We start from the raw sequence: 23,757 nt of genomic DNA, 5'->3' as shown, positions 1-23,757 counted from the left end.
CAATAAGCTACCAATATTAACATTATAGGCTTATCTGAAATCTTAAATTTTTATGTAAGATTTTAGGGTTTTTTCCTATTTTACTGCATGTTACATATTTATGACTATGACTATAAAAAGCATTTCCTTTTCTAACAAAATAGTGCTTATTCATAAATATCCCATCTATTTTGGGGATGTATTATTATACATACAGTAAGATACTAATAGGTTAATTTAATACCCAATTTTAAGCACGTTAAAATATCTATATAGTCTGAATAAAATTAATTTCCCTGGTAGGATTTATGCTGAAAGCATAAATAGGTTACATATTCCTCAGAGGTCAATAGAGAAATGAATGTTAGGAAAGTTGGTTTCTATGCTAAACAAGTATTTATAAAATTCCCACATTACAGTAGTCATACATTCAGGGAATATAAATCTTTAATGACTTTTGAAGGTAATTTTTTAATATTCTTTATTATAACTTGTTTAATATAAACTGTAAACTTAATAATAATTTTATGAATGTTTTATTTGTTGGTTGAAGATAAAAGCAAGACTGGTTTGGCTCACATGGAAAACCTAACTCTTTTCATCACCTGGTATGCTTAGTAATGTGATCCTCTATTTCCCCTCACTCCTAGTAAGCTTTATAGTAATAAACAGAAGCTCTTCAGGATGTACACCTCTCGGAAACATAGGTATCCAGCATCCTGTCTACTCACATGATAATGGGAATGCCAACTAACATCAGGTGCATGAAGAATTTATTTTCCCTTCTTGGTGCTTTTTTGCTCCTTGAAGAATTATTTCATAATTTGGGCTGGGTTTCCCCCATCTTCTGCTGCCACAGCTTCTTATAGATTTACTTGTTGCTTGCTGCCTGCAATTTTGTACCAAAATATTTTTTTTTTTTAAAGTTTGCCTTTTATAAATTTCTATGATAGGAAAAAAATATAATCCATGCAATTAGATAACTGCATTGATTGTGTGTCTTGGTTTAAGAATAATTGTGATGTGGGGAAAAAGGTCCTATATTTTTTCTAAGTAAATAAAGCAAGATTGTGGGGTTTTTTTAATGTTTCCATAAAATACCACTCTATTTAGGTAACATTACACAGCTTTGTCCCACCTTATCTGAGCTTGGGAGGTCTGCGTACTTCTTTCTAAAAGAGTGATTTAGCCCAACTGGAATCAGTGGGTCTCATTTACCAAAAAGAGCACCAAATTAAGTTTATGAATTCGTTGAAGAAAAATACTCTTGGTCCTTGAGAGCAAACAGTTACATTATTTTTCCCTGATTTGTTAATATGCAAATCAAAATAACTCTTGACATTCTTTAAAAATAGAGAAGTAAAATATAGCTTGTTCTATTTTCTTTAAAATCGTAATAAATTATTACCAACAACTGAAACTACCAGGAGGCAGTGGCGCCAAACATGTAATTAAGATCCCTCCTTCAGTAGCCTTGCAATGGTATCACAGTGACCTCTAGTGTACTAAGAGTGCAGAGAGAAAACTCAGAAGAATGTGAATTCCAAACGTAATGATTAAAATTGCATTTTCCAACAATGCTTCTCAACATTTCATTGAGGCTGTATGCCAAGAATTTTTCCTCTCAATCTCAGTGCTCATTCTGAATTATTAAGACTTGTCATTTTAACCTAAGTAGAGAGTACAAGATTGGGAAAATTTGGCCGCTAACAAGATTTTTAAAAGGAAAACTGATAAAGATGGTTTTAGAAGAGGAAAATAATTTTTGAGTTCTTACATTCTAATAAATTAAAGCTAAATTTAGAGAAAACTTGCTGAATTTAGTTTTTCAGAAGTTTACAGCGATCTTAAATCTGAGCTTATGTTCAACCAAAACTACATGGTTATTCATCTCTCCAACAAAGAGAAGGCATTTATTTATTCATTTGTCAAATTTATATGGCTGCCTATCTCACACAAAGTGACTCTGGGTGGCATACAATAAAACCTACTATTAAAACATACTCAAAACCAATTAAAAACAAACAGTAATAATAGATCAAAGCAAAGCCACAAGTGGGGAAATATCATGCATAATACAACCAATGCATGGATTCCTTACCCCCAGGAGTTCTCCAGGCCTGTTGAAAAAACATGTTTTAAGGGTTTTCCAGAAGCCATTAAGTATGGAACTAACCTCACCTCAAGTGGGATGATGTTCCAGAGGGCAGATGCTATGGCTGAAAAGGCTCACCTCTTAGGTACCATCAGATAGGACTCTCGCAGACCTAATCCACAAACAAGCATCCCTCTCCTGCCACATCTGATTGGATGCATAGATGTAATTTGGAAGAGGCAATCCCTCAGATAACTTGGACCCATGCCATCTAGGCTTTAAAGTTCAAAAATAGCACCTAGAATTTCTTCCAGCAGCAAACTAGCAACCAATGCAGCTCACAAAGCAAAGATGTAACATCTGCCCTCTTAGGGGCACATATAACTGCCCATGCCACTCTGCATTTTGCACCAGTTGAAGCTTCCTGATTCTGTTCGAGGGCAGCTCCATCTAGAGTGCATTACAATAACCGATACAAAGTATTTCCTGACCAGGGTATGAATATCTGTGAGCAGAGCAGAGCAGGAGTTGTGAGTCCCAGAAAGACCCCCAGTTTTCAAGTCAGTTCTATCTGGGGCAGTGCCACCTGATTCAGTACCAAACATGTTAAAGTCTCAGATCTAGAAGGCCCTAAAATCCAATCAGGATGAAGACCGACATTTTTGCCAATCATTTCCAAATATCCAAAACTGGGGAAATGTAAGGGGGATATGGCCTGCAACAAAAATGGTTCTAATAAAATGATTTCAAGTAGACAAGAGTCCATGATTCACCCAGGCAGGAATCCAGGATGAAATGAATTATAATTCTAGGCAAAGTTTCAGGAAACCAAAATTAAAAGAACCAGAGAGTCCTTGCCTGGACAGTAAACCATCATCCTAAACTCACTTAATATCTGGAAGGTCTGACTGACAAGAGACATGGTTCACCAAAACTAAGTAGCAAAGCAAAGACTGGAGAATTGGGAATGTTAAAATGCTGGAACATCCATGGCAATAAAGAAATTACCAACATATACTAGCTTGCCTGCCTGCTTTTTCTTTTTTCTTTTCCAGGTTTCATGCTACAATAGACTGCCCTATTTGGAACTGGCTATTTTTTGAATATCTGAATATCAGATATGGGCTCAGTATGGATATCCATCACACTGAGCCCATACAAAAATAAGCGAAATTAACTACATCATGGATTCTCAATTTCCACTACTGTACATGAATTCTGTGCTAACATAAAATATCAACTCCAGGAAAAATTAGTTTGGGAAATCAAATAAGTGCCAAAGACAAAGAGCAAGAATGTAGTCCATTACTATGCAGCCTTAATATAAACAGTGACTGGAAACCAGTGAGATTGCAAAGAATGGATTGGAACACTTTTGCCATCCCTTAAAGTCTTCCTAGGCATTACAGTAGAGCAGGGGTCTCCAACCTTGGCAACTTTAAGACTTGTGGACATCAACTCCCAGCAAAGCTGGCTGAGGAACTCTGGGAGTTGAAGTCCACAAGTCTTAAAGTTGCCAAGGTTGGAGACCCTTGCAGTAGAGCATGGACATTATAAAATATATTTACAGGAGTACAATAATGATATAACAAAACCGAGTAGTTATAATTTATAAGAATTGGTTTCCTATATTCTGAGAAAAGTTCAGATTAGGAAAAAAAGCACACCAAGGTGTAAAATTTATCTAATGCTTACAAATAAAAAGCAGCCCACTCTTGAAGCTGGCTCACAAATCTGGATATAGGATCAGTCTCAGTTGATGCTCTTTCATATAGGATTGTGTCAAAAATCTAAATGTCATGATCAAAACTAATAATCAATTCACAAGTTGATCTCAGTGTAGTCTCTCCACTCCTAGTCACTGGCAGGTTCTGCAATTTCTAAACAAACAGGGAAGAGCAAATAATGTTGCTGTTTCCCAAACATACTGTATGTAAAATTTTAAACGGATAATTAATCTTGAATTAATTTTAATAAATATGGCAGAAAATAAAAATACGTATTATTGCTGTCATTCACCATCTTATTTTTAAATAAAACAGTTTTAGTCCAAGAAACCAAACCATACAATATTTTAAATGTTATGTCTGAAAGCTATAGTACATAGTATTTAATTCATAGACCACAACATGGTGGGTTTTATAATTCCAAAAAGCCAAACTGATAATTAATCCTGGAATTTCAGGGTGCTAGTTTTTGCTGAATATTGCTAACTTATGCAGGGAACGTAGTTCAAAATATAGCACTCACCACAATATTCATTAGCTTCACACTGACTTTATTGTTCAGAAGTATATAATTGATTTCTCTAATCAATTTTGATACTCAATAGATGTAAATGTAAAGCAAACAGGATCTGAAACTGGTTCCCGTGGCACAGTAAAGCACCAACACTCTCATTCCATATGATTCCATAAGCACAGTCAGGCTTTCCTGTGGTTAAATATTTCCTCTTGAGCCCAGAGCCACTGACATTTCCAGTTAACACCAACTTGAATTTGAAACCATTGTTTGTGATCGTCAAATTCTGGCTAGTGCTAACCAGAAATGTTCTCTAAATCTAGAGTGGCTTCTATGCCCACCAGAGTAATTTAACATGGCATGAAGCCTTAGGATTTGCCTTGTAACCAATAAAGTACATTAATTCTGAAAAGTAACATGGGAATATCCTTGATGAATGTTTATGCAATAATAATTACATTGCAAGTAACAGAAATTAAGGTTGAAGGCCTTTCTCATGATTGTTTTTCTTAAAAAGTTTACTTTCTCTAATTAAAAAGGGTAAAACAGTTCTGGAAAAGGTACTCTCTTGAATGCCACAATGAAAAGCACACATTTTTCTAATTGTTTTACTGCAGTTTTTAAACTATAATTTTAGAAATTGTCTGGCATGTGCTTGATTCACTGCATTTGGTCTCCTGCCTATTCTGCTTGTATTTGTAATAAAACATATTAAATTGCATGTATACATTTTTTTTTATTATGTACCAATTTCATAATCACTGTCTCATAATTTCATTTCATTTCCTATAATCCCACAGAGAAACATTTCCTTTTTAGATTGTACCTAGTTAAAGCAGCAAGACACCGAGAATGTATTTTTAAAGGCTTTTGGTGGTGGTAGAATCCATTTCCATTTCCTCTGTTTTTATTGTCATGTTGCATGAAGATGCAAGAACCATGATTAAATAGAACAGACAAGGCCTGAACTCGATTAGCAGCTATAGCAACAGGCAGATAGGCTTTTCCATCTGTACCTTAATGGCCCAAATAATTTGCTTCTTCAGAGACAGCCTTTACTCATCCCAGGAACAAATACAATTGGGAGAGATTTCAGGTTTTCTTCTGCTTGTTCCTTAAAAGGCATCTTTATTTTTTTTCCTGATTTCCTTTGAAATTACTGTATGTTGCAGATCTTAACGTACAAATCCCAATATAATCCAGTCTAATTTGCAATCTCTATACAGGTAATCCTTCCTTAATAACCACAATTGGAACTAGAATCTTGATCACTGAGCAAAGTGGTTGTTAACCAAGATGTCACATGATCACTTTGCTCAGTGACACTCCTGGTTGCAGTCTTTAAACAATCTTAACAGGCCGTTAATAGGACAGAGTGCCAGGTAAGGAGCATGGGGTGCTTCAAGCGGGTGAGGAAGACCTTAGGAGCTTGGGGTGCAGGCTGTACACAAGTCTCTCTCTACTCAGGAGCTGAAAATCCTCCCTGTCAAAATCCACACCCTGCAGCAGGCCTTCTCCACCCCAAGGCATCCCATGCTCTTTACTGTACGTTATTGTGCTGCCTCTCTGCTCAGGAGCTGAAAATCCTTCCTGCTGAAATCAAAGGATTTTCAGCCCCTGAGTAGGAAGACACTTATGTGCAGCCTGCACTGGACCTCCTCCCTGCCACCCCCCACCACCCCGCCGCCCCAGGCACCCAATGTCCTTATCATGCTACCTCTCCACTCTGAGGCTGTAATTTCTACTTGGCTGAAATCCTGCTTCGATTTTAGCCACAGGCCTTTTCCAGCCAGCCCCCAGAAATGAGAAAGAATCCTCTTGTCTCTGGCAGCTGGCAGAAGATACCCCAGGCTGTAAATACTCCATGCTAAAATCCCACTTGGATTTCAGCTGAGAGCTTTTTCAGTCAGCCCACAGAAACCTGGGGGAGTCTTCTGGCCAGGCGGCAGCAGCTTGCAACCTTCCCTGCTGTCTTCCTCATTGATTTTCTAGGGAAGCTGGCATAGAAGATTGCAAATGTGATTCACATGATCACAGGGTATAGGCAACCATTTGTAGGTGCAAATGCTTTGCCAAGTATCCAGATTGTATTCATGTGATCACATGTGTATTACAATTACCATAACTTTATGGTAATTTCATAATTTTGAATTATGAACAAATAATTCAATTTGGTTGCAGAAAAAATGGTTGTTGAGTGAGAATTATCTGTAAGTCATTGAGAGAACATTGACTAAAAATTATCATTTAAGTCAAAAATGATATACTTCTAAGTAAACTGAGCTATGCAGCCCTTCATTTTGGAATGCCATGCACATCTACATACCATCAGTCTACAATTTCTAACAAGAAGTAACAATTGTTCCAGGATAGCAGCTGCCGTTACAGAATCCTAGGAAAAAATCTTCAAAATGTTGCCCCCTCCTGTAAATAAATAAATAAATAAAAAATAATAAATAAATAAATAAATAAATAAATAAATAAATAAATAAATAAATAAATAAATAAATAAATAAATAAATAAATAAATGCATGCTGGATTGTGGTAGTTAACTCAATACAATTCATATTCTGTTATTAGTTGTAGTACACCTAAAAAATAAACAGATTTTACCTAGTTCACAATTTGTAACTCTTTTGTACCAATCAGATAGGAAGGAGTATCTACAAACAAGCAATCTATGTCCTTAATATCTCAAGATAAAAGGCAACTTTGATCAGATAAAAACTAATTATCTAATCTGCTTGTTTTATTTGGTTCTATAGCCTATTACTGGCAAATAAATAATCCCTTTCCCAGAATGTAATATTACATTTCTGTGAGCCAATCTTTCTACTGATGGACCTACTAAATATTCTGTTACTTATTCTGAATTTTGTTAGATAAGTAGACAACTCTGATCCATTGAGCCATTCTTGAGAAAAAGATAGGGCAGTCTCATGTGACCAGAAGAAGTCCAATTTTGTTTAACTCTCATCCAGGGTCTCATGATCATGTAAGAAGAATATATATCATAAATAAACAATTTTAGTAGCAAATGAACTTCGATAATGAATCCATATTTATTTACATAAACACAATGACCACAGTTGGGCAAAAAAGCATTTAGATGGTAGTGACTTCCAACTTTCTGCCGGCTTCTCCATTAACTTTGGCAACTTGGCAGGAAATCACAATCATGTGACCAGGGGGACATCACAACAACCAAAACTTTGTGAATAAAACTGGTCTGTTATGGAAATTGCAAATCCACAGGAATAATGGGTCCCAGATTTTTTACGCATTCTTTAAATTAGCAGGTTTTAGGTACCTTGGTTCAAAAAATGTTATGAGGTAATGCAGCATTTGAGCAAACACGAGGAAACAAGCAAATCAATAAACATGAGAGTTTTAGTAATATATGGTATATGTCTGTGTATGCATAGAGCTTTGGGTGATAAGAAATCTGAAATGTAGTGTTTGCTAATGTCTATGGGCTGTTGAAAAATGCCATGTTTGGAAGCGTGCATGAATAATAACCTTAATCTTGCTTGTCTAACTTTAACAAACTGCATGCAAAAATAATGGCACTTGAAAACTATTGATTCCATTGTAGAGCAGCTTACGTACACAGCCTATGTTGTACAATTTAAAAGCATAGTTAGAGCTGCCCAAAATTTATAGCTGAAACTTTGCTAAGTTTAAATTTGATATTTTTTTGTTAGTTGATTTTGTTTCACTCTTACTGTATTATAGGATCTTTTTCTCAGTAATAGTACATTCCTCCGATGAAATCTCTAATACCTATCATATTATAAAGAAAGTGATTCAATCTGTTAGAAATGCACTTTTATGGATCCCCATCCATCCATCCATCCATCCATCCATCCATCCATCCATCCATCTATCCATCCATCCATCCAATTTATCTCGCTGGCCATCTCACAGAAGCGTTCCCTAACATCAAGGCTTTGGTATCAAGGCAGACAAATCCCACAGTTTAGGATGGGAGCTACTACGGTATCAAGGGGAGGCAGTCACATATTTTACTTTTCTTCCAATTCTTTATAATGTCTGGAATGTGTTTTATTATTATTGCGATCAGTATTAATATCACTGTGTATTTGGTCTTAATAATGCAGCTTGGTGAGCTTTTCCAGGTATGGGGATTTCCGTGATTCTTGAAGTTTTCCTACTTCCTTTTGTATCAAGAACTGACCAGCGCAAATATTTATTTTACTGGAAGGGGGGGGAGGGAGGGAAGGGAGTTCAACACATGGAATACATTCACATCTGCATCCAAAGACATGCAGCTGAACGTGTATCTTCATCTATAATGGTACATAAATCAATGTGTGCGAAGTAAAAATGCATGTTTTTGCTTCCACAGTCAGAAGCTGAGCTTTAAAGAACGGGTGCGGATGGCTAGCCCGAGAGGCCAGAGTGTCAAGAACAGACAAGCTTCAGTTGGGGACAGAAGATCGCCAAGTACGGATATTACTGCAGAGGGCAGCCCAACAAAAGTGCAAAAGAGTTGGAGCTTCAATGACCGAACACGCTTCCGGCCTTCCCTGCGTTTGAAGAGTTCTCAGCCTAAGCCAATACCAGATAGTAAGACTTTTAAAACATTAATTGTCTTATTCATTATATTTATGACGTTCTGTCACATTAAATCTTATTTCATAATGGGGAAGCCAACAAACATGGGATGGGATGGGATGGGATGGGATGGGATGGGATGGGATGGGATGGGATGGAATGGAATAGAATAGAATAGAATAGAATAGAATAGAATAGAATAGAATAGAATAGAATAGAATAGAATAGAATAGAATAGAATAGAATTCTTTACTGGCCAAGTGTGATTGGACACACAAGTTTTTGGTGCATATGCACTCAGTGTACATAAAAAGACAAGATACATTCGTCAATAATCATAAGTTACAACCCTTAATGATAGTCATAGGGTAGAAATAAGCAATCAAATCATACTAGGAAATAATCAATATAAATCGTAAGGATACAAGCAATAAAGTTACAGTCATACAGTCATAAGTGGGAGGAGATGGGTGATAGGAATGATGAGAAGATTAATAGTAATAGTAATGTAGACTTAGTGAATAGTTTGAATAGTAATGCTCCTTTGTTCACCTACAAAGATTAGGTTTGTACAAGGTACAAACCCCAGCACGATACAAGGCAACCCACTTTTACAAAACATTTATTACAATAAGAAATTGATAGGACGCAAATTTAACTTATTCCTCATTCCTGTGTTACATTTTTTAGTCATTGCACTATAAACTACAGGTTTACAAGACCTTGACTTACAACAGTTCATTTAATGATAGCTCAAAGTTACAATGGCACTGAAAAAAGTGACCGATAACCATTTTTCACATCTACAACCTCAGCATCCTCATCGTCACGTGATCAAAATTCAGACGCTTAGCAACTGACTCTTTTTATGACAGTTGCAGGGTCCTGGGGTCATAAGATCCCCTTTTGCGACCTTCTGACAAGCAAAGTCAATGGGGAAGCCAGATTCGCTTCACAACTGTTACTAACTTAATAAATACAGCGGTTCACTTAACAATTGTGGCAAGAAAGATCATAAAATGAGGCAAAATTCACTTAAGAAATATCTCATTAGAAACAGAAATTTTGAGTTCAGTTGTGATTGTAAGTCAAGGTATACCTTATACTGCAATCGGTTTCCTTTCCAGAGTAATGCTTTCCAGTGCTAACTATCTAACTCCTCTGTACTCCTAAGTATGTTATTTTCCTAATTTTTTAAGTTGATCTTCATGCTATTTTCTCCTTTCTTCCTTGCTTGTGGTTTCCAAACCCAGGACTATTGTCCTCTCTTTTCCTGGTCTCACTTGCTAACGGCTAGCAAGGCTCTACTTTTAGCAAATGGTCATCAGTTACAACTGATACATAATCCTCTCTGAGTTTTCTGTTGCTCATAATAGTACTTAGAGGAGGTCCTCAACATAGGACCATAATGGAGCCTGTCGTATGACAGGACAGTTGTAAAACAGGTCGTGCATGTGACTTTGATTTTACAACATTTTTTGCAATGGTCATTAAGCAAACATAGAGTCTTAAGAGCAAATCCATGGTTCACTTTGGGTGTGGTTTTGCTGAAAACTAGAAGTGCCAGCTTTTGGCAAAACCGCTGTAAAAATGTGGTGGGATGCGGCAAACAGCCATAAATGCGGCATGTTACTGAGCACCTGAAGTGAGTTCATATGACCACAGGGGGGAGGGAAACTATTGAACCTTTGCAATTGGGTCATAAGAGGTATGACCCAGTTGCAAAGGTAGGTCGCAACTTCAATCAATGGCTACCTGTGTTGTCATCTATTTTCTTTACTCTGATGCCATCCTCTACCTGGCTTCTATACTTCCGTGTAAGGCCTTCCTGCAGCTCCTACCAATACCCTTGGGGCAGGGGTGGGTTCTACTTACCTTTACTGCTGGTTTGCAATGGGATTGCGCATGCGCGCGAGCGAAGCAAGCGCGAGCACCTTGCTTCTGCGCATGCACAGATCGCCGATGATGACATCTGGGACGGTGGGTGGGGCCTCCTGCCGGTTTACTACTGGTTCTTGCGAACTGGGGGCAAATTGAACAGAAATCCCTTTATTTTATTTTATTTTTTGCTTGTTGCTGCAAGTATGTAGTCAATGAATTCTGTCGTGTTTGTATGTACTTGCACTTGAAGCCATTATGGATTCTCCTGTCTGTTTGCTAAGGCAACTTTTTTCTAGGTTTAAAATAGCCTTTTTGATTTGCACTGGCAAGAGACTCATGCGTACATTGCTGCCCGCCCAACATCAGTGTACTTTCCTCCCAATTCTGAGATAATTTCTTCACTCCTGATCGAATACAGAGATTTGTGAAATTCTTAAAGAATTATCATGCAGTTTTCTTTTAGGACCCTATTTGCAATCAACCTGTAGCTCAGTAATTACTTGTATTCACTTCAAAACACACTTTATATAATTGTACTGGATAACTGGTATTCTGAGAAGCTGAAATTTTCAGTGCATATAACAGAAAGCCAACTTTAGGCCCAAGCAATTTGAAATCTAAGAATGCATAGATGTGTACAAATTTATTTGGATCTATCTCCTAAATTTTTATACACCATGATGGCTGTTACCAAAGTTGACCTCAGTTGACCTCTTGCCAGGCTCAAGGTTGATTCAGCCTTCCATCCTTTCTCAGGTAGGTAAATTGAGGACCCAGTTTGTGGGGGCAATAAGCTGACTTTGTATAAAATATACAAAAGTATGAAGGCTATTGCTTAACGCACTGTAAGCCACTCTGAGTCTCCGGAGAAGGGCGGCATATAAATCAAATTAAAAAAAAAATTAAGTATTTTCAAGAAAGTAAAGCCATAGAGGCAACTGTATTTGAAGAAACCCAGCTCATATCCTATGAATGGAACAGTTATTACTTACCCATATTTTTTGGAGTATAAGACGCACCTTTTTCCCCCAAAAAAGAGGGTGAAAATTTGGACGTGTCTTATACTCCAAAAGTAGCCCCACCCAGCCTCTCAAACAGAGGTTTCAGAGGCTGAAAAAGGCCTCAGAAATAAAGCTTCAGAAAAAAGCCTCAGAAATGAAGCTTCAGAAAAAAAAAAGCTCTGACGCTGTTTCAGAAGTTTCAGAGGTTGAAAAAAAAGCAAGGCACAGAGCTCACAACCAACAAACCTGTTACTAAAATTCATCTCTGGGAACAGCTGATAGGGGGTGTTCCAGGAGGCCAATCCTCCCTCCAATCAGCTTTTTTCTTATTTTCCTCCCCAAAAACTAAGGTGCATCTTATACTCTGAAAAATACGGTAGTTGTCCCTCTTTAAATCAAGGTTTAAAGAACGTTTTTGTTTCTTTAGTTCTATATCATAATCTATCACAAAAAGCTGCATTAGGTGAATTCTCACCTAGAAGCTGCCTCAGGGTTCAATCACATAAAGCAGGAATATCAAACTCAAGGCCTGCAAGCCGGATCTGTTTTGGCCAGCAGAGTATTGCAGGAGGTGACCGTCCTGGTTCCCCCCTCTCCCCCGCCAGCCCATGGAGGAAAACTACAATGCTGATCCGGCCCTTGAAGAAATCCAGTTTGGCACCCCTGACATAAAGCCTCTTCATGCTGGGCATAGCTGTGATATTCCCAATGCACAGAAGGCAAAAACTCACCCTCTTCCCTCATGTGATTATTTCAGATGTTATGAATAATCAGTTAGATGCTGCTTTGACATCTGTATGAGAAACTAAGCTGGAACATCTTTCCGATAAAGAATTCAATTTAAAGTCAAATAACTTTTTCAAAATTATATCTTATAACAAATACAAAAGGTTCGCTTTAAAATCTTTTTAAAATATCAAAGATTTAAATAACAACGAATCATTTGGAATTCTTTATGCTTCACAGGCTACTGCTGTAACAAATCATGAAGAACTGATTATAAAAATAATCTGTAGAAGTCCAACATCTCAACCTTTTTGTAATAATCAACTTCTTTCTAGATTGTTTTGAAAGGACTATAAAAACATATCACTATCTCTGTTGGCATGGCCTTTTCATTCCTTACTCCAGTCTAGCTGAACATTTTTGAAGAAACTGGAATACTTAAACTACAGTCTTTTGTAATTAATTCTTTTGAGGCTCTGTCATCCATTGTTTTCCAGGACATATTTAAAAACACAGCACAAGAAATTAATTCAGTTTGTGTTGTTAGTTGGCCACATTTACTATTAAAACATTGGGAAACTAAGATGTGTCTCCCTTTGGCTCAGAAGTATTGAAAAGTGTGGGATATGGAACTGGCTAAACAAATAAACACAGCAGCAAAGGATCCTCAAGAGTCTTTTAGAAAATTGTTTTACTCATATTTTGTCTCCATCTCTTTAAACTAGATTAAAAGGATAATTCTTAATTTATTACTTTTAATTTTGTATCCTTGGTATTCTGAACAGAAATAATGCATATGGATGTTTGTGTTTCTATTCTACATACCCCCGGGTGACATGTTGGAATTTTACTTTTCTATTTCGGGAGGTTGTCCTTTAGCATGCTTTTTTATTTTAGCTTTCTTTCAAATGTAAATAAAGAGGAGGCTTTGCGAAATGGCTATTTCTAGAGGATGATCCAACACAATCAAATGGATTTCATTCTGTTTGAAATATAGTATGATTTGGGGAGGCACCTGAAGTGGTAGCAGTGATGACGAATGCTTCTTATTAGCTAAAAGTGACATGGCGGATGTCCTTTAATCTCATCTACTGCAAGGTTTCTTTAGTTCAAAATACTGGTAAAGGGCTTTTTAAAAAGTATGATTGTGTGTTTCTTTATATTATGCAGTGTCCCCAATCTTTTGGATCCAGTGGGTACATCTAAAATTCTGGATTAACAACAAGGGCAGCTCTGCTGAGGAAGTGGTTCAGGAAAGTCAAGAAAATGGCCACAACCACATAATTGAAGCTCCACCTCCATTCTTTTTATATGGAATATTTATTTTAAAGGGTGGGGCTTTGACTGCACCATAACAAGAAAACATCTTGACTTTTGCTTATCCTCCTCTATGCCTCTGTTGACATACATAACACACCACAAAAACCATAGAAGTTAAGACATGAGAGCAAATATATGTAGAATACTTGTATATATATTTATACATATATACAGAATAGGTAAATTAAAATTACAAATCTTAACCCTCTTTCACACTTACTAAGCTATAGCAAAAAATAAATAGGCCAGCAGTAGATCAGTATCTTTGCATTTATTTTTCCTATGCTGGTTTGGGTCTTTCCTCAGTTGCTCAGCTGGCAGGTTTGCTGAATTGCTCAGTTTCCAATAAAGGGTAGAGTAAAGAATTGGGCAAGCACTGAAAATCAATACTGTTTATAAAACTTTCAAGTAAGTAACTTTCCCACCCACACCCATCCTTATCCATAAGCAAAGCTCTTTCACACATCAATTTTAACCCTACCAGAACAGTTTATATTTGCAGCAATTTTGTCTTAAAATGTGTAGTTTACAATAGCTGAACTACACAATATTTATCTTTAAATTTGAACATAAATACTTATTTACAGTGTAAACATACATATAAATGTAGATCCAGGCAACAATTCTATATAGGAGTTCAATCCTGACCGGCTCAAGGTTGACTCATCCTTCCAACGTTGATAAAATGAGGACCCAGATTGTTGGGGGGCAATATGCTGACTCTGTAAACCGCTTAGAGATAGCTGTAAAGCACAATGAAGCAGTCTAAGTGCTATTGCTATAAAGTCTAGGTGCGATTGCTATAAAATTATACAAAATAAATAATTAAATTACATGGCATAAGCGACCAAGCGAGTTGCCGTGTTGTGTGATGTCACATGCATGTGTGGATGGCGCGTGTGCATGAATTGCCATGTTGTTTGATGTTGCAAGCATGTGTGGTCAGCACGAGCGAGTGAGCGAATTGCCCTGTTTTATGACACCACACGGATGTGCTCACACACACACACACGCTCACATTTCTGGTGCTAGGCGAACTGGTTGCTACAGTATATGAAGCCCACCTCTGCATACCACACAAACAAGGACTAGATTGCTGCCCTCTACACATCAACTGAACTAGCCTCAGTGTTGTTATCCAGTCAAGGAGGGACCAATTACCATATATCAACCATATAACCACCTCAAGGACCCTGTCCCCTTTTGTAGGACTAACCAAGTCAAACTCATTACAGATCATTGAAGTCAACTCCATAGGGTTGATGGAGCCCTTGAAAATGTCCAGAATCTCAGGGATAATCATAGTCACTCAGCCACCTCTACTCCAAGGACATGGCCGATGCAATATTCAAAACCTGTATGGTAATATTTTAGACAGGGGACACATTCACCCTGTGCCTAACTCAGTCTCAGTAATGCATGTGTAAGGTCAGTGCTCTTGTCCATTATTAAATCACAGATGAAGTGTGCATTTGTAGAGGGCATGGCCTTGAAGAACTGGAGGAAGAGCCTCTACCAAGGCAACAGTCAGGTAAGTGGAGGTTAAGCCCTTTCAAAGGAACTAATTTGAGAAAACATCTCAGACAGACCCCTCCCTAATTCATATAAAGTAAGGGAAGGAAAGCCCATTCAGACTTGGAAGATTCTGTTGTGTAGTGCTGACATACATGGCATTAGGTTTTTCATCTGCTCTACCTTACAGAGCCAAGAGCCTTATTAGAGACTGAGCTGGGAGTCAGCAGACGAATCCAGAGCTCAGGGCCACCTAAAGCTCGATGACTGGGCACTGAAAGGGTATGCAGAGGGCAAGAATACAGTACCACTACAAGACACTGCAACATCATTCCCACTCCCATTGTACATCACCATTGCAATGTTCCAGTCTTCCCCCAACTTCCCCAGTATATTATCTCCTCTCAATATCTGTTATTTCTCTCCCCCACCCCCCAGGTCTAGGCTCCATTCAGTCTTCATGCTGTCTCCATAGATTAGACCCGTGATGGTGAACCTATGGCATGTGTGCCACAGGTGGCACGCAGAGCTCTCTCTGTGGGCATGCGAGCCGTCGCTCAACTCAGCTCCACCTCGCATGTGCATGCGCCTCCTGCTGGCCAGCTGATTTTCAGGTTTCTGCCGCATATGCACCGGGGGGGGCGGGGAACATTTGGGAGACACACATGCATGTCCTCTGGGCATACATGCGGGGGGTGGGAGGTCAATCACACAAGCACAGGCAGGGGGAGTGTGAGGGGAGCAGCGTGTCCCCTCCCACAGTCCATTTTTGGTCCCAGGAGGCTGCAGGGAGGCCTACTAGGCCCAAAATGGGCCTCAGGGGGGGTGTCGCACACGCATGCACAGGGGGGCTCAAAGGGGGGGTCACGCATGCATTGCATTATAGGTGCAGGCATGCACACGTGCTTTTGGTGCACAATGACAAAAAGGTTAGCCATCACTGGACTAGACAGTTAGGCAACTGTATTCTTCAGACTAACACTTAACATTTATGATGTTTCTCTACTCGGTATATCTTAATTATGACAATTTATAAGATGAAAGTTCTGAACAATTTTATATCTGCCTTTTACTATTAAGTAAAAAACAGAATATTGGTATAGAGACACTTGGCATACCAAACTCGTTCATACAAGTTAAATGGCATATGTTGTAGGCATTTTGGGTGTCCACTAGTTTCCATCACAGAAAGGTTCATTGCTCATATTTGTCTGAGAAAGAGCCTCTCTTTTACACATGGAATCAGTAGCAGGAGAGAAAAATTGATTTTCCTTAAGAACCTTTTTGCTCTGTAGTCACATCATGCTGTGCAACATGCTCCCACTCACTTCTTGATGAATAGCTTCCAGAAAACTGGATTACAGAATGGAAAGGGATTATGTAGGCGGACGATAATCTCTTCTGACTTTTGTTGAAAGCCTTTTACTAAATATCTAAATTACCATATAAATGTGAATTCCACTACATCCTAGTGAGCACTCTGGCTCTAAGTGTTAGTCATGTAGTTTCCATGCTGAGGACTAGACTATGGAAAAATAAACAAGGAATCGTAGAAGGAAAGCTGTCTTACTGAAGCCTAGAAAAGTCACAAACCAACAAGCAGGAAACAACAATGTAGACCTTTCTTATTTATTTTTTAATAAAAATGCTTTATTAAAGAAAGCAGAATAAGCAAAAGCACAGGAAGAAGGCACTAATTGGGGTAAAAAATAAAGTGCATATGGTAGTACATAAATACCTTCTTGATTATTGGTTCTAATAGGTACATAGTAAATCCTTTTACATTTACCCTTTCAAAAAAAATAAATTAAGTAATAGAGGCAAGATAACATCTAATAAATACATTTTATTTATTTATTATATTGTTTTCATCCTGCCTTTATTACTTTATAAGTAAATCAAGGTGGCAAATATGCCTAATACACCTTCCTCTCTTTTTCCCCTCAAAACAAGCCTATGAGGTGAGTTGGGCTGAGAAAGAGTGACAGGCCCAAAGTCATCCAGTTTCATAGTAAAAGGTATATCAAAATGTATGTATGGTAAGTTCTATATTGCTATGGGTGCAGATAAAATTATCTCTACTTTGATGATAGATATTTACATTAGAACCTCTGGTCACAAACGCTTCTGACTACAACCAAATCGGGTTCCGACCAAAAAATTTACAAAATTTTTGAATCTGGTCACAAACACATACTCGGGTGGCAATCAAACCCGGCTGCAACCAATTTCCCCTTCTGTGCCATTGGCTGCACGAGACTTTCACTCCCGCTGCTAGGAAATATCTTTCCAACAATCATCGGAAATTAGGTTCAGGTCACGACCAAATCAGGTTGTGACCAAAGTTATGGAACGAATTATGGTCGTGACCAGAGGTTCTACTGTATTATGTTTCAGGGTGTAAGTGACAATGAAGCCCAGAGATGACTTTCAGGAAAACTGTGCCTTATGCTGAAGGAATGTAATTCAGGAGAAAGAGAAAAAAATCTTCTGTGAGATGACATGAATGAATGGGTGGGAATGAGATGAGATTAAATGAAACAGCAAAAATATGCCAGCTATTTGGAGCACCAAGAATGAATGACAATGATGACTAATGAATATCTGCTTAGAAAAAGCTCCGTTCTGAATGCATGCTTTAAGCTTAACTCTATCTATCTATACATGGGTACACATAACAAAATAATGAATTGAAAACCATGATGGATTTTATTGTTTCTCATGAATAACTGACAGAATGCCTGAAGGACAGACCAACTTTTAGTAAAATTCAAAAGTACATAATATTATTCATACAAACAGAAGCATGCACACAGTTAAGGGAAGTTACAGAAACAGGGAAAGTGTAGGAGGGGAAAATATGAGCCCTGCATGGAAAAAAAAGATTAGAATATTGATTAATTTTCTAAAGAATAAATGCAAAAAGAAAATAAGAAAGGTTATGGAACCTATTTGGAACAATGTGAAAGTAATTATGTTAGAAAATGCCATTGAAGTATGTAAAATTATGCTGCGGAAAGTTTGAAATGAAGCTTGGTGGAATGTTGAAATGGGGGGGGAATGTATACAAGGACCTGATTGCTATAAATGTGAGGATGAGGAAAAGGTGCTATCAATATACCCAAAATGAACTTGCGAAGAATGTAGTCAAAAAATAAAGTATGCTTATGATTAAAATAGGCAAAGGAAATACAGAAGGAAATTGATGTAAATTAAAATTGATTTGATTTGAACATAGATAAAGAGTGCTAAAGAGCAAGCATCCAGCAGATAAATGGAATAAGATATCAAATATATAAAAATATGAAATAGTTTGGGTTGAATGAATGCTTGAAGGCCTATTTTGGAGATTTGTATCGGAATGGTAACTAAAGCCTGAACTAAAACAAATGCTATAAATGTTAGTATTTAGGAGACAATGGAGATGAGGAAATGATAATGGGTGTGATAAAACCAGAGCAAGAAGATGAATTTGTGACTCTTGGTAGAATGTTTACTAAAAATGGGGAAATGTACAGAGACAAATTAAGGCATGCAAAAGCTGCTAGAAAGGAAGTGGCTAGGTCAGGGGTGAAATTCAAAATTTTTCCCTATCGGTTCTGTGGGCGTGGCTTGGTGGGCATGGCAGGGGAAGGATATTGCAAAATCCCCATTCCCTCCCCACTCCAGGGGAAGGATATTGCAAAATCTGCATTCCCACCCCACTCTGGGGCCAGCCAGAGGTGGTATTTGCCGGTTCTCTAAACTATTCAAAATTTCCGCTACAGTTTCTCCAGAACCTGTTAGAACCTGTTGGATTTCACCCCTGGGCTAGGTCCTTTGCGAGGAGAAAATATTTGTTTGCAAATAACAGCATGCTCCTACCTGCACATCCCTAACCATGGAAGGACTCCATGAGTAATCTGCTCATTACTATCATGTCCACTGTATTTATCACTGCCACAGAGGTCCTGGTAGCCTTCTGGCCCCTGAATGGGGATTACCGATTTTCTGACTTTTCTTGAATTATCTCCTACTCGGTCTCACTTTCCATCGTGTATTGCCATATCACATACACATCCGGATTATATCCATTCATACCCTTTGAATAAATTGTAAGGTGGAGGCCTAAAAATCAGATCAGGTGTGCTTTTTCCTGTCACTTAATTTATCTTGACAGGTGATTAACATAGGCACAAAAATTTATGCAGTTTGTCATCACAGATTAGGGAAAAGAAAGGGGCAGAAGAGAAGCGGGGGGGTAACCTCTTAAATGTTCCTACTGTACTCATGTTGTATGCTCTTGCCATCCATTCTCACCATCTGTTGCAAAATCCCTTAATACAGTGCTCAGTCAGTCTTTCAGAGAAAAGATTGGATGAAAGACGAATAGTGAGAAAAGTAGAAACCAACAGGTCAGTCTGTTCCCAGGAGGCAAAACCTAGCATGTTTTTCTTCTCCCTTTTTTTTTTTTTTTTTGGCACTCTCTCCTTTTCTAAAACTTACGGTGTGATATCACATCTTGTCTCTCAGATAATCCCTCTCATTTATTTTTATCCCACTTCTTCATATGACAGATGGCATTGCCCCCTTTCTCATAATTTCTCTACCTGCCTAAGTGGCTTGTTCTGCATTTAACTTCTAACAATTGGTTGTTTGTGATGAGTTACAGGCAGTCTGTTTTGACATGTTCTAATCTGAAAAAGTACCATCCCCCCTCCAGGGATGGACCACTCACAACTTCTGAAGGCAAGCTGTTCCATTGATTAATGGTTCTAACTGTCAGGAAAATTCTCCTTATTTCTAGGTTGGTTCTCTCCTTGATTAGTTTCCATTTGTTGCTTCTTGTCCTGTCTTCAGATGCTTTAGAGCACAGGTGTCAAACTCAATTGCGTCATGTGACGTACCATGACGTATCACAACTTTTTTGCCTTTGTGGAGCTGGGGTGGGCGTGGCCTGCAAGTGATGCATCTGGCCTCTGGGCCGCCAGTTTGACAGGCCTGCTTTAGAGAATAGGTTGACCCCCTCTTCTTGGTGGCAGCCCTTCAAATATTGGAACACTTCTATTATTTCACCCCTAATTCTTCTTTTCATTAGACTAGACATACCCAATTCCTACAACTGTTCTTCATATGTTTTAGCCTCCAGTCCCTTAATCATCTTTGTTCTTCTCCGAACTCTTTCTAGAGTCTGAACATCTTTTTTATATCGTGGCAACCAAAACTGGATGCAGTATTCCAACTGTCATCCTACCAAGGCATTATAAAGTGGTACTAAAACTTCATGTCATCTTGATTCTATCCCTCTCTTAATGCAGCCTAAGACTGTATTGGCTTTTTTTGGCATCTGAAAAAAAAAAAAAAAAGGGGAAAAAAGGGTAGGTTATACTCTTCAAAGCCAAGCAGAAATTCATGCTTAACACAGAGGTGGTATTCAACTGGTTCGGACCAGTGCGGACCTGGTTCAGTAATGGAAATCGCGGGTGGGCCTGCCCACCCGCCCCAGCTCTATGCTGTCCTATTTAGGCACATTTTTCAGGCCGCGCACATGCACGGAAGGCGCACACGAGAGCAAAGCACACACGCGGAAGACTGGGTACATACGCGGAAGACATGCGTGCAGCGAACTTGTGGTAATAAAATGTGAAACCCACCGCTGGCTTAACACATCTACTTTAGCTAAGAAAAACTTTCTGGCATATCGTACATCCATCAATCACTAACCATAATACAACTTAACATGCATATCTCTCGGCACCACCTTTCATTTGGGAATAGGACATCCCAAGTACACATTTGACATATTGTGGCCCTGCAGTGCTTCAGAGTGCATGGGGACATAAATGCAGCACCTGTCTGCAACTTTTTACAGAGCAACATACAGCAGCTGCAGTGGGCTTACAGGGAAATGAAGTTTTAGATCTTAATCAGTGCATGATTAATACCAACATCTGGTAGCGCTCATAAAGCAAACAAGTAGATTGATAAAGTAATATTTCTGTATCTAGACTAGAGTGATATTTCTTGACTACCAATACTTTTGAAAAGACAGCATTAGGAAATGAAAGAACATTAATAGTTCCAAAATTATTGCCAAAATTAAACTGCAAAAGATATTACTGAAAATAAATAATGCATACATAAACTAAGTTAGGCAGGTTTAATATGTTCACCTGCAGGAAAGCTTTCTCCAACCTTGCAGCCTCCAGATATATTGGACTTCAGGCCCCATAATTCCTAATGACAGCTGAAATTTCATGCATCTGGGAAGCACCACATTGGAAAAAGCTATCATAAGATACTTTGTATCATGCAGTGTTGACCATTACTGAGTATATAATTATGAAAAATATACTATGTATATGCATACCATATAAAATTATGTTAAATATATATATATTGGAAAAGTAGAAAAATTCCTAAATTCTATTCAAGAGCTATTTTCCATGTCTTACAGAAGCCTTGTAATTGCTATAGGAAACATCAAATAGAGTTTATAGCAGGAACTCTGACAGTGGGTACTAAATCCCAGACATAAAATAAAGGTATTCATAGTCATAGAGAAGTTATTAAATATAAAGTCATAGAGAAGTTATTAAATATAAAGGGGATAATTCAATGAGCTCAGTATTCTCCATTTTTTGATAGTTTTAGAATTCTCCAGGGTTTATCATAAGTACCTCTAATCTCATATTATCTAGTAAGCAGCACAGGCTGATGTTTTTTAATGAAAGTTTCCGAGTCATAACAGGGAAATGCTTTAGAAATTGTGAAAGACTGCTCATTTGTTAAGACAATTGGATTAAATAATTAAAATATATTTATGAAACTCGAGGACAGGAACTGCATTTCCTTCTACTGGTTTATATTATTGTCACTTCAAATTTTTATCATTGAGACTGGAGACATAAAATAGCTGTAAGCCACACTCTCCTCTGGAAGTTCAGGAGTTGTGAGGACCTAGAAATTGTCTAGCCAAGTTCTAGTGCCAGTAAATCAATGCCACCAAATACTAGATCCAAAGAATTACTTATGCCATTCTCTGGGTTCCGAAGTGTATAAAAGGAGGCTGAAAGAGTCTTATTTTTCAGAAACCACTTCAATTTCTGCCTTGTAAAGCTCCCACCAGCAAGTTATTCCCTGAGATGCCTGGTATCATGACTCTGATTCCCACGAAGATTATTTCTGCCAGGATCCTGGCTCTTCTACTTTGTGCTTCTTTGCCATTCAACTATTTCACAGCAGTATCTAGTGTTGCGGGCTCCTAGGCCAGTGGTGGGTTCCTCCCGGTTCGGCCCGGTTCCCCTGAGCCGGTAGTGGTGACGATATGACATCACCGAACCGGTTCTGCCCCCCACCCCCCACCCCCCGCATTATTCCTACCTTTTATTTGGCACCACCCCCAATCTATTGCTGCCTCCTGAGTCCCAGCTGATGGCTAGAGGAAAAAAAACTGTTTAAACTCTTGCTGCGGGGCTTCAAAGGGCCGCCCTACAGCTGATCAGTGTTAAAAGAAAACAAATGAGTAGACCGGTGCCTGCCAAAATACATGAGTAGATCAGTGCCTGCCAAAATACATGAGTAGATCAGTGCCTGCCAAAATACATGAGTAGACCAGTGCCTGCAAAAATAAATGGGTAGATCGGTACAGCTCTGCAAGCAGTTAAAAGCCTGGTAGACTAGTACCTCTGCTAAATCCTAAATAATTGTCACATGACCACCAAGCCACACCCACAAAATAAGCCACGCCCACAGAACCGGTAGTAAAAAATTTTAGAACCCACCCCTGTCCTAGGCAAATCAGAATGGAGTTGTAGAGCTGAAAGAAGTTGCAAATATCCCTTCTGTCTCAACTTCCTTGCCAGTCTGAGCCCTGCATCACAACAAGCAATCCTGCTTCCTAGGAAAAGCTACAAAAACAAAAATCAGCTGAAACACAATCGTAAAAGTTATGATTCACTAAGCTATTAAGAGTGAATTGGGAGCTCATATATTCCCTTCCAGTTGCGCCCATCATTGTGGAATGGAAATTCACACTAAGCTGAATTTAGCAATGCCATCAAGCTTGATTATGACTAGCTAAGATTCTGCCTTACTCACCTTTGACTTTGACTGTTCCTGTTAGCATTGTTTAAATGTGTACGGTATTTATAACTTGTGCTAAGAATATAGGCTAGAGTGTTATTTACAGCACGGAATGCTTGATAAAAAACACATGCTAGATTCAAACACATATTACAAAGCTCAGTTCTTACAAACTAAAAATCATGATTCAAAAAGTATGTTTCAAGGTGTTGCAAAAGTACTGTATGTACCGTACATGCATATGGACTCCAATAAGTAGAGGCAGGTGTTATTGCCCTTGGTTATTGATGTACTTGCAGTCATATGTCTTCCTAGCCCCAAGGCTTCCTGTTTCTTCTCAAGGTACATTTTTAGATTTT

General features: G+C 38.3%; 1 protein-coding gene across 5 annotated transcripts in view; it reads left to right on the top strand.

Annotated features, from left to right (window-relative positions):
• KCNQ5 (potassium voltage-gated channel subfamily Q member 5) overlaps window positions 1-23,757 on the top strand; it is a 319,360-nt gene that overhangs the window by 286,746 nt on the left and 8,857 nt on the right. For 2 of the 5 annotated variants that reach the window (XM_070954504.1, XM_070954496.1), the window contains 2 exons: window positions 630-686; window positions 8,686-8,906. The exons of 1 other annotated variant lie outside the window; for it this stretch is intronic. In XM_070954504.1, coding sequence (XP_070810605.1) covers window positions 630-686; window positions 8,686-8,906 — 278 coding nt within the window. The remainder of the gene's footprint in view (window positions 1-629; window positions 687-8,685; window positions 8,907-23,757) is intronic. 2 more of the 5 variants (XM_070954515.1, XM_070954510.1) reach the window with 1 other exon arrangement.

Source organism: Pituophis catenifer, unplaced genomic scaffold (assembly GCF_029215685.1).
Source record: "Pituophis catenifer annectens isolate HBS135680 unplaced genomic scaffold, rPitCat1.0.hap2 SCAF_1, whole genome shotgun sequence".
NCBI classification, from domain to species: domain Eukaryota; kingdom Metazoa; phylum Chordata; class Lepidosauria; order Squamata; family Colubridae; genus Pituophis; species Pituophis catenifer.
Note: the sequence above shows the minus strand (reverse complement) of the source record. Positions and strands in the feature narration are given on the sequence as shown.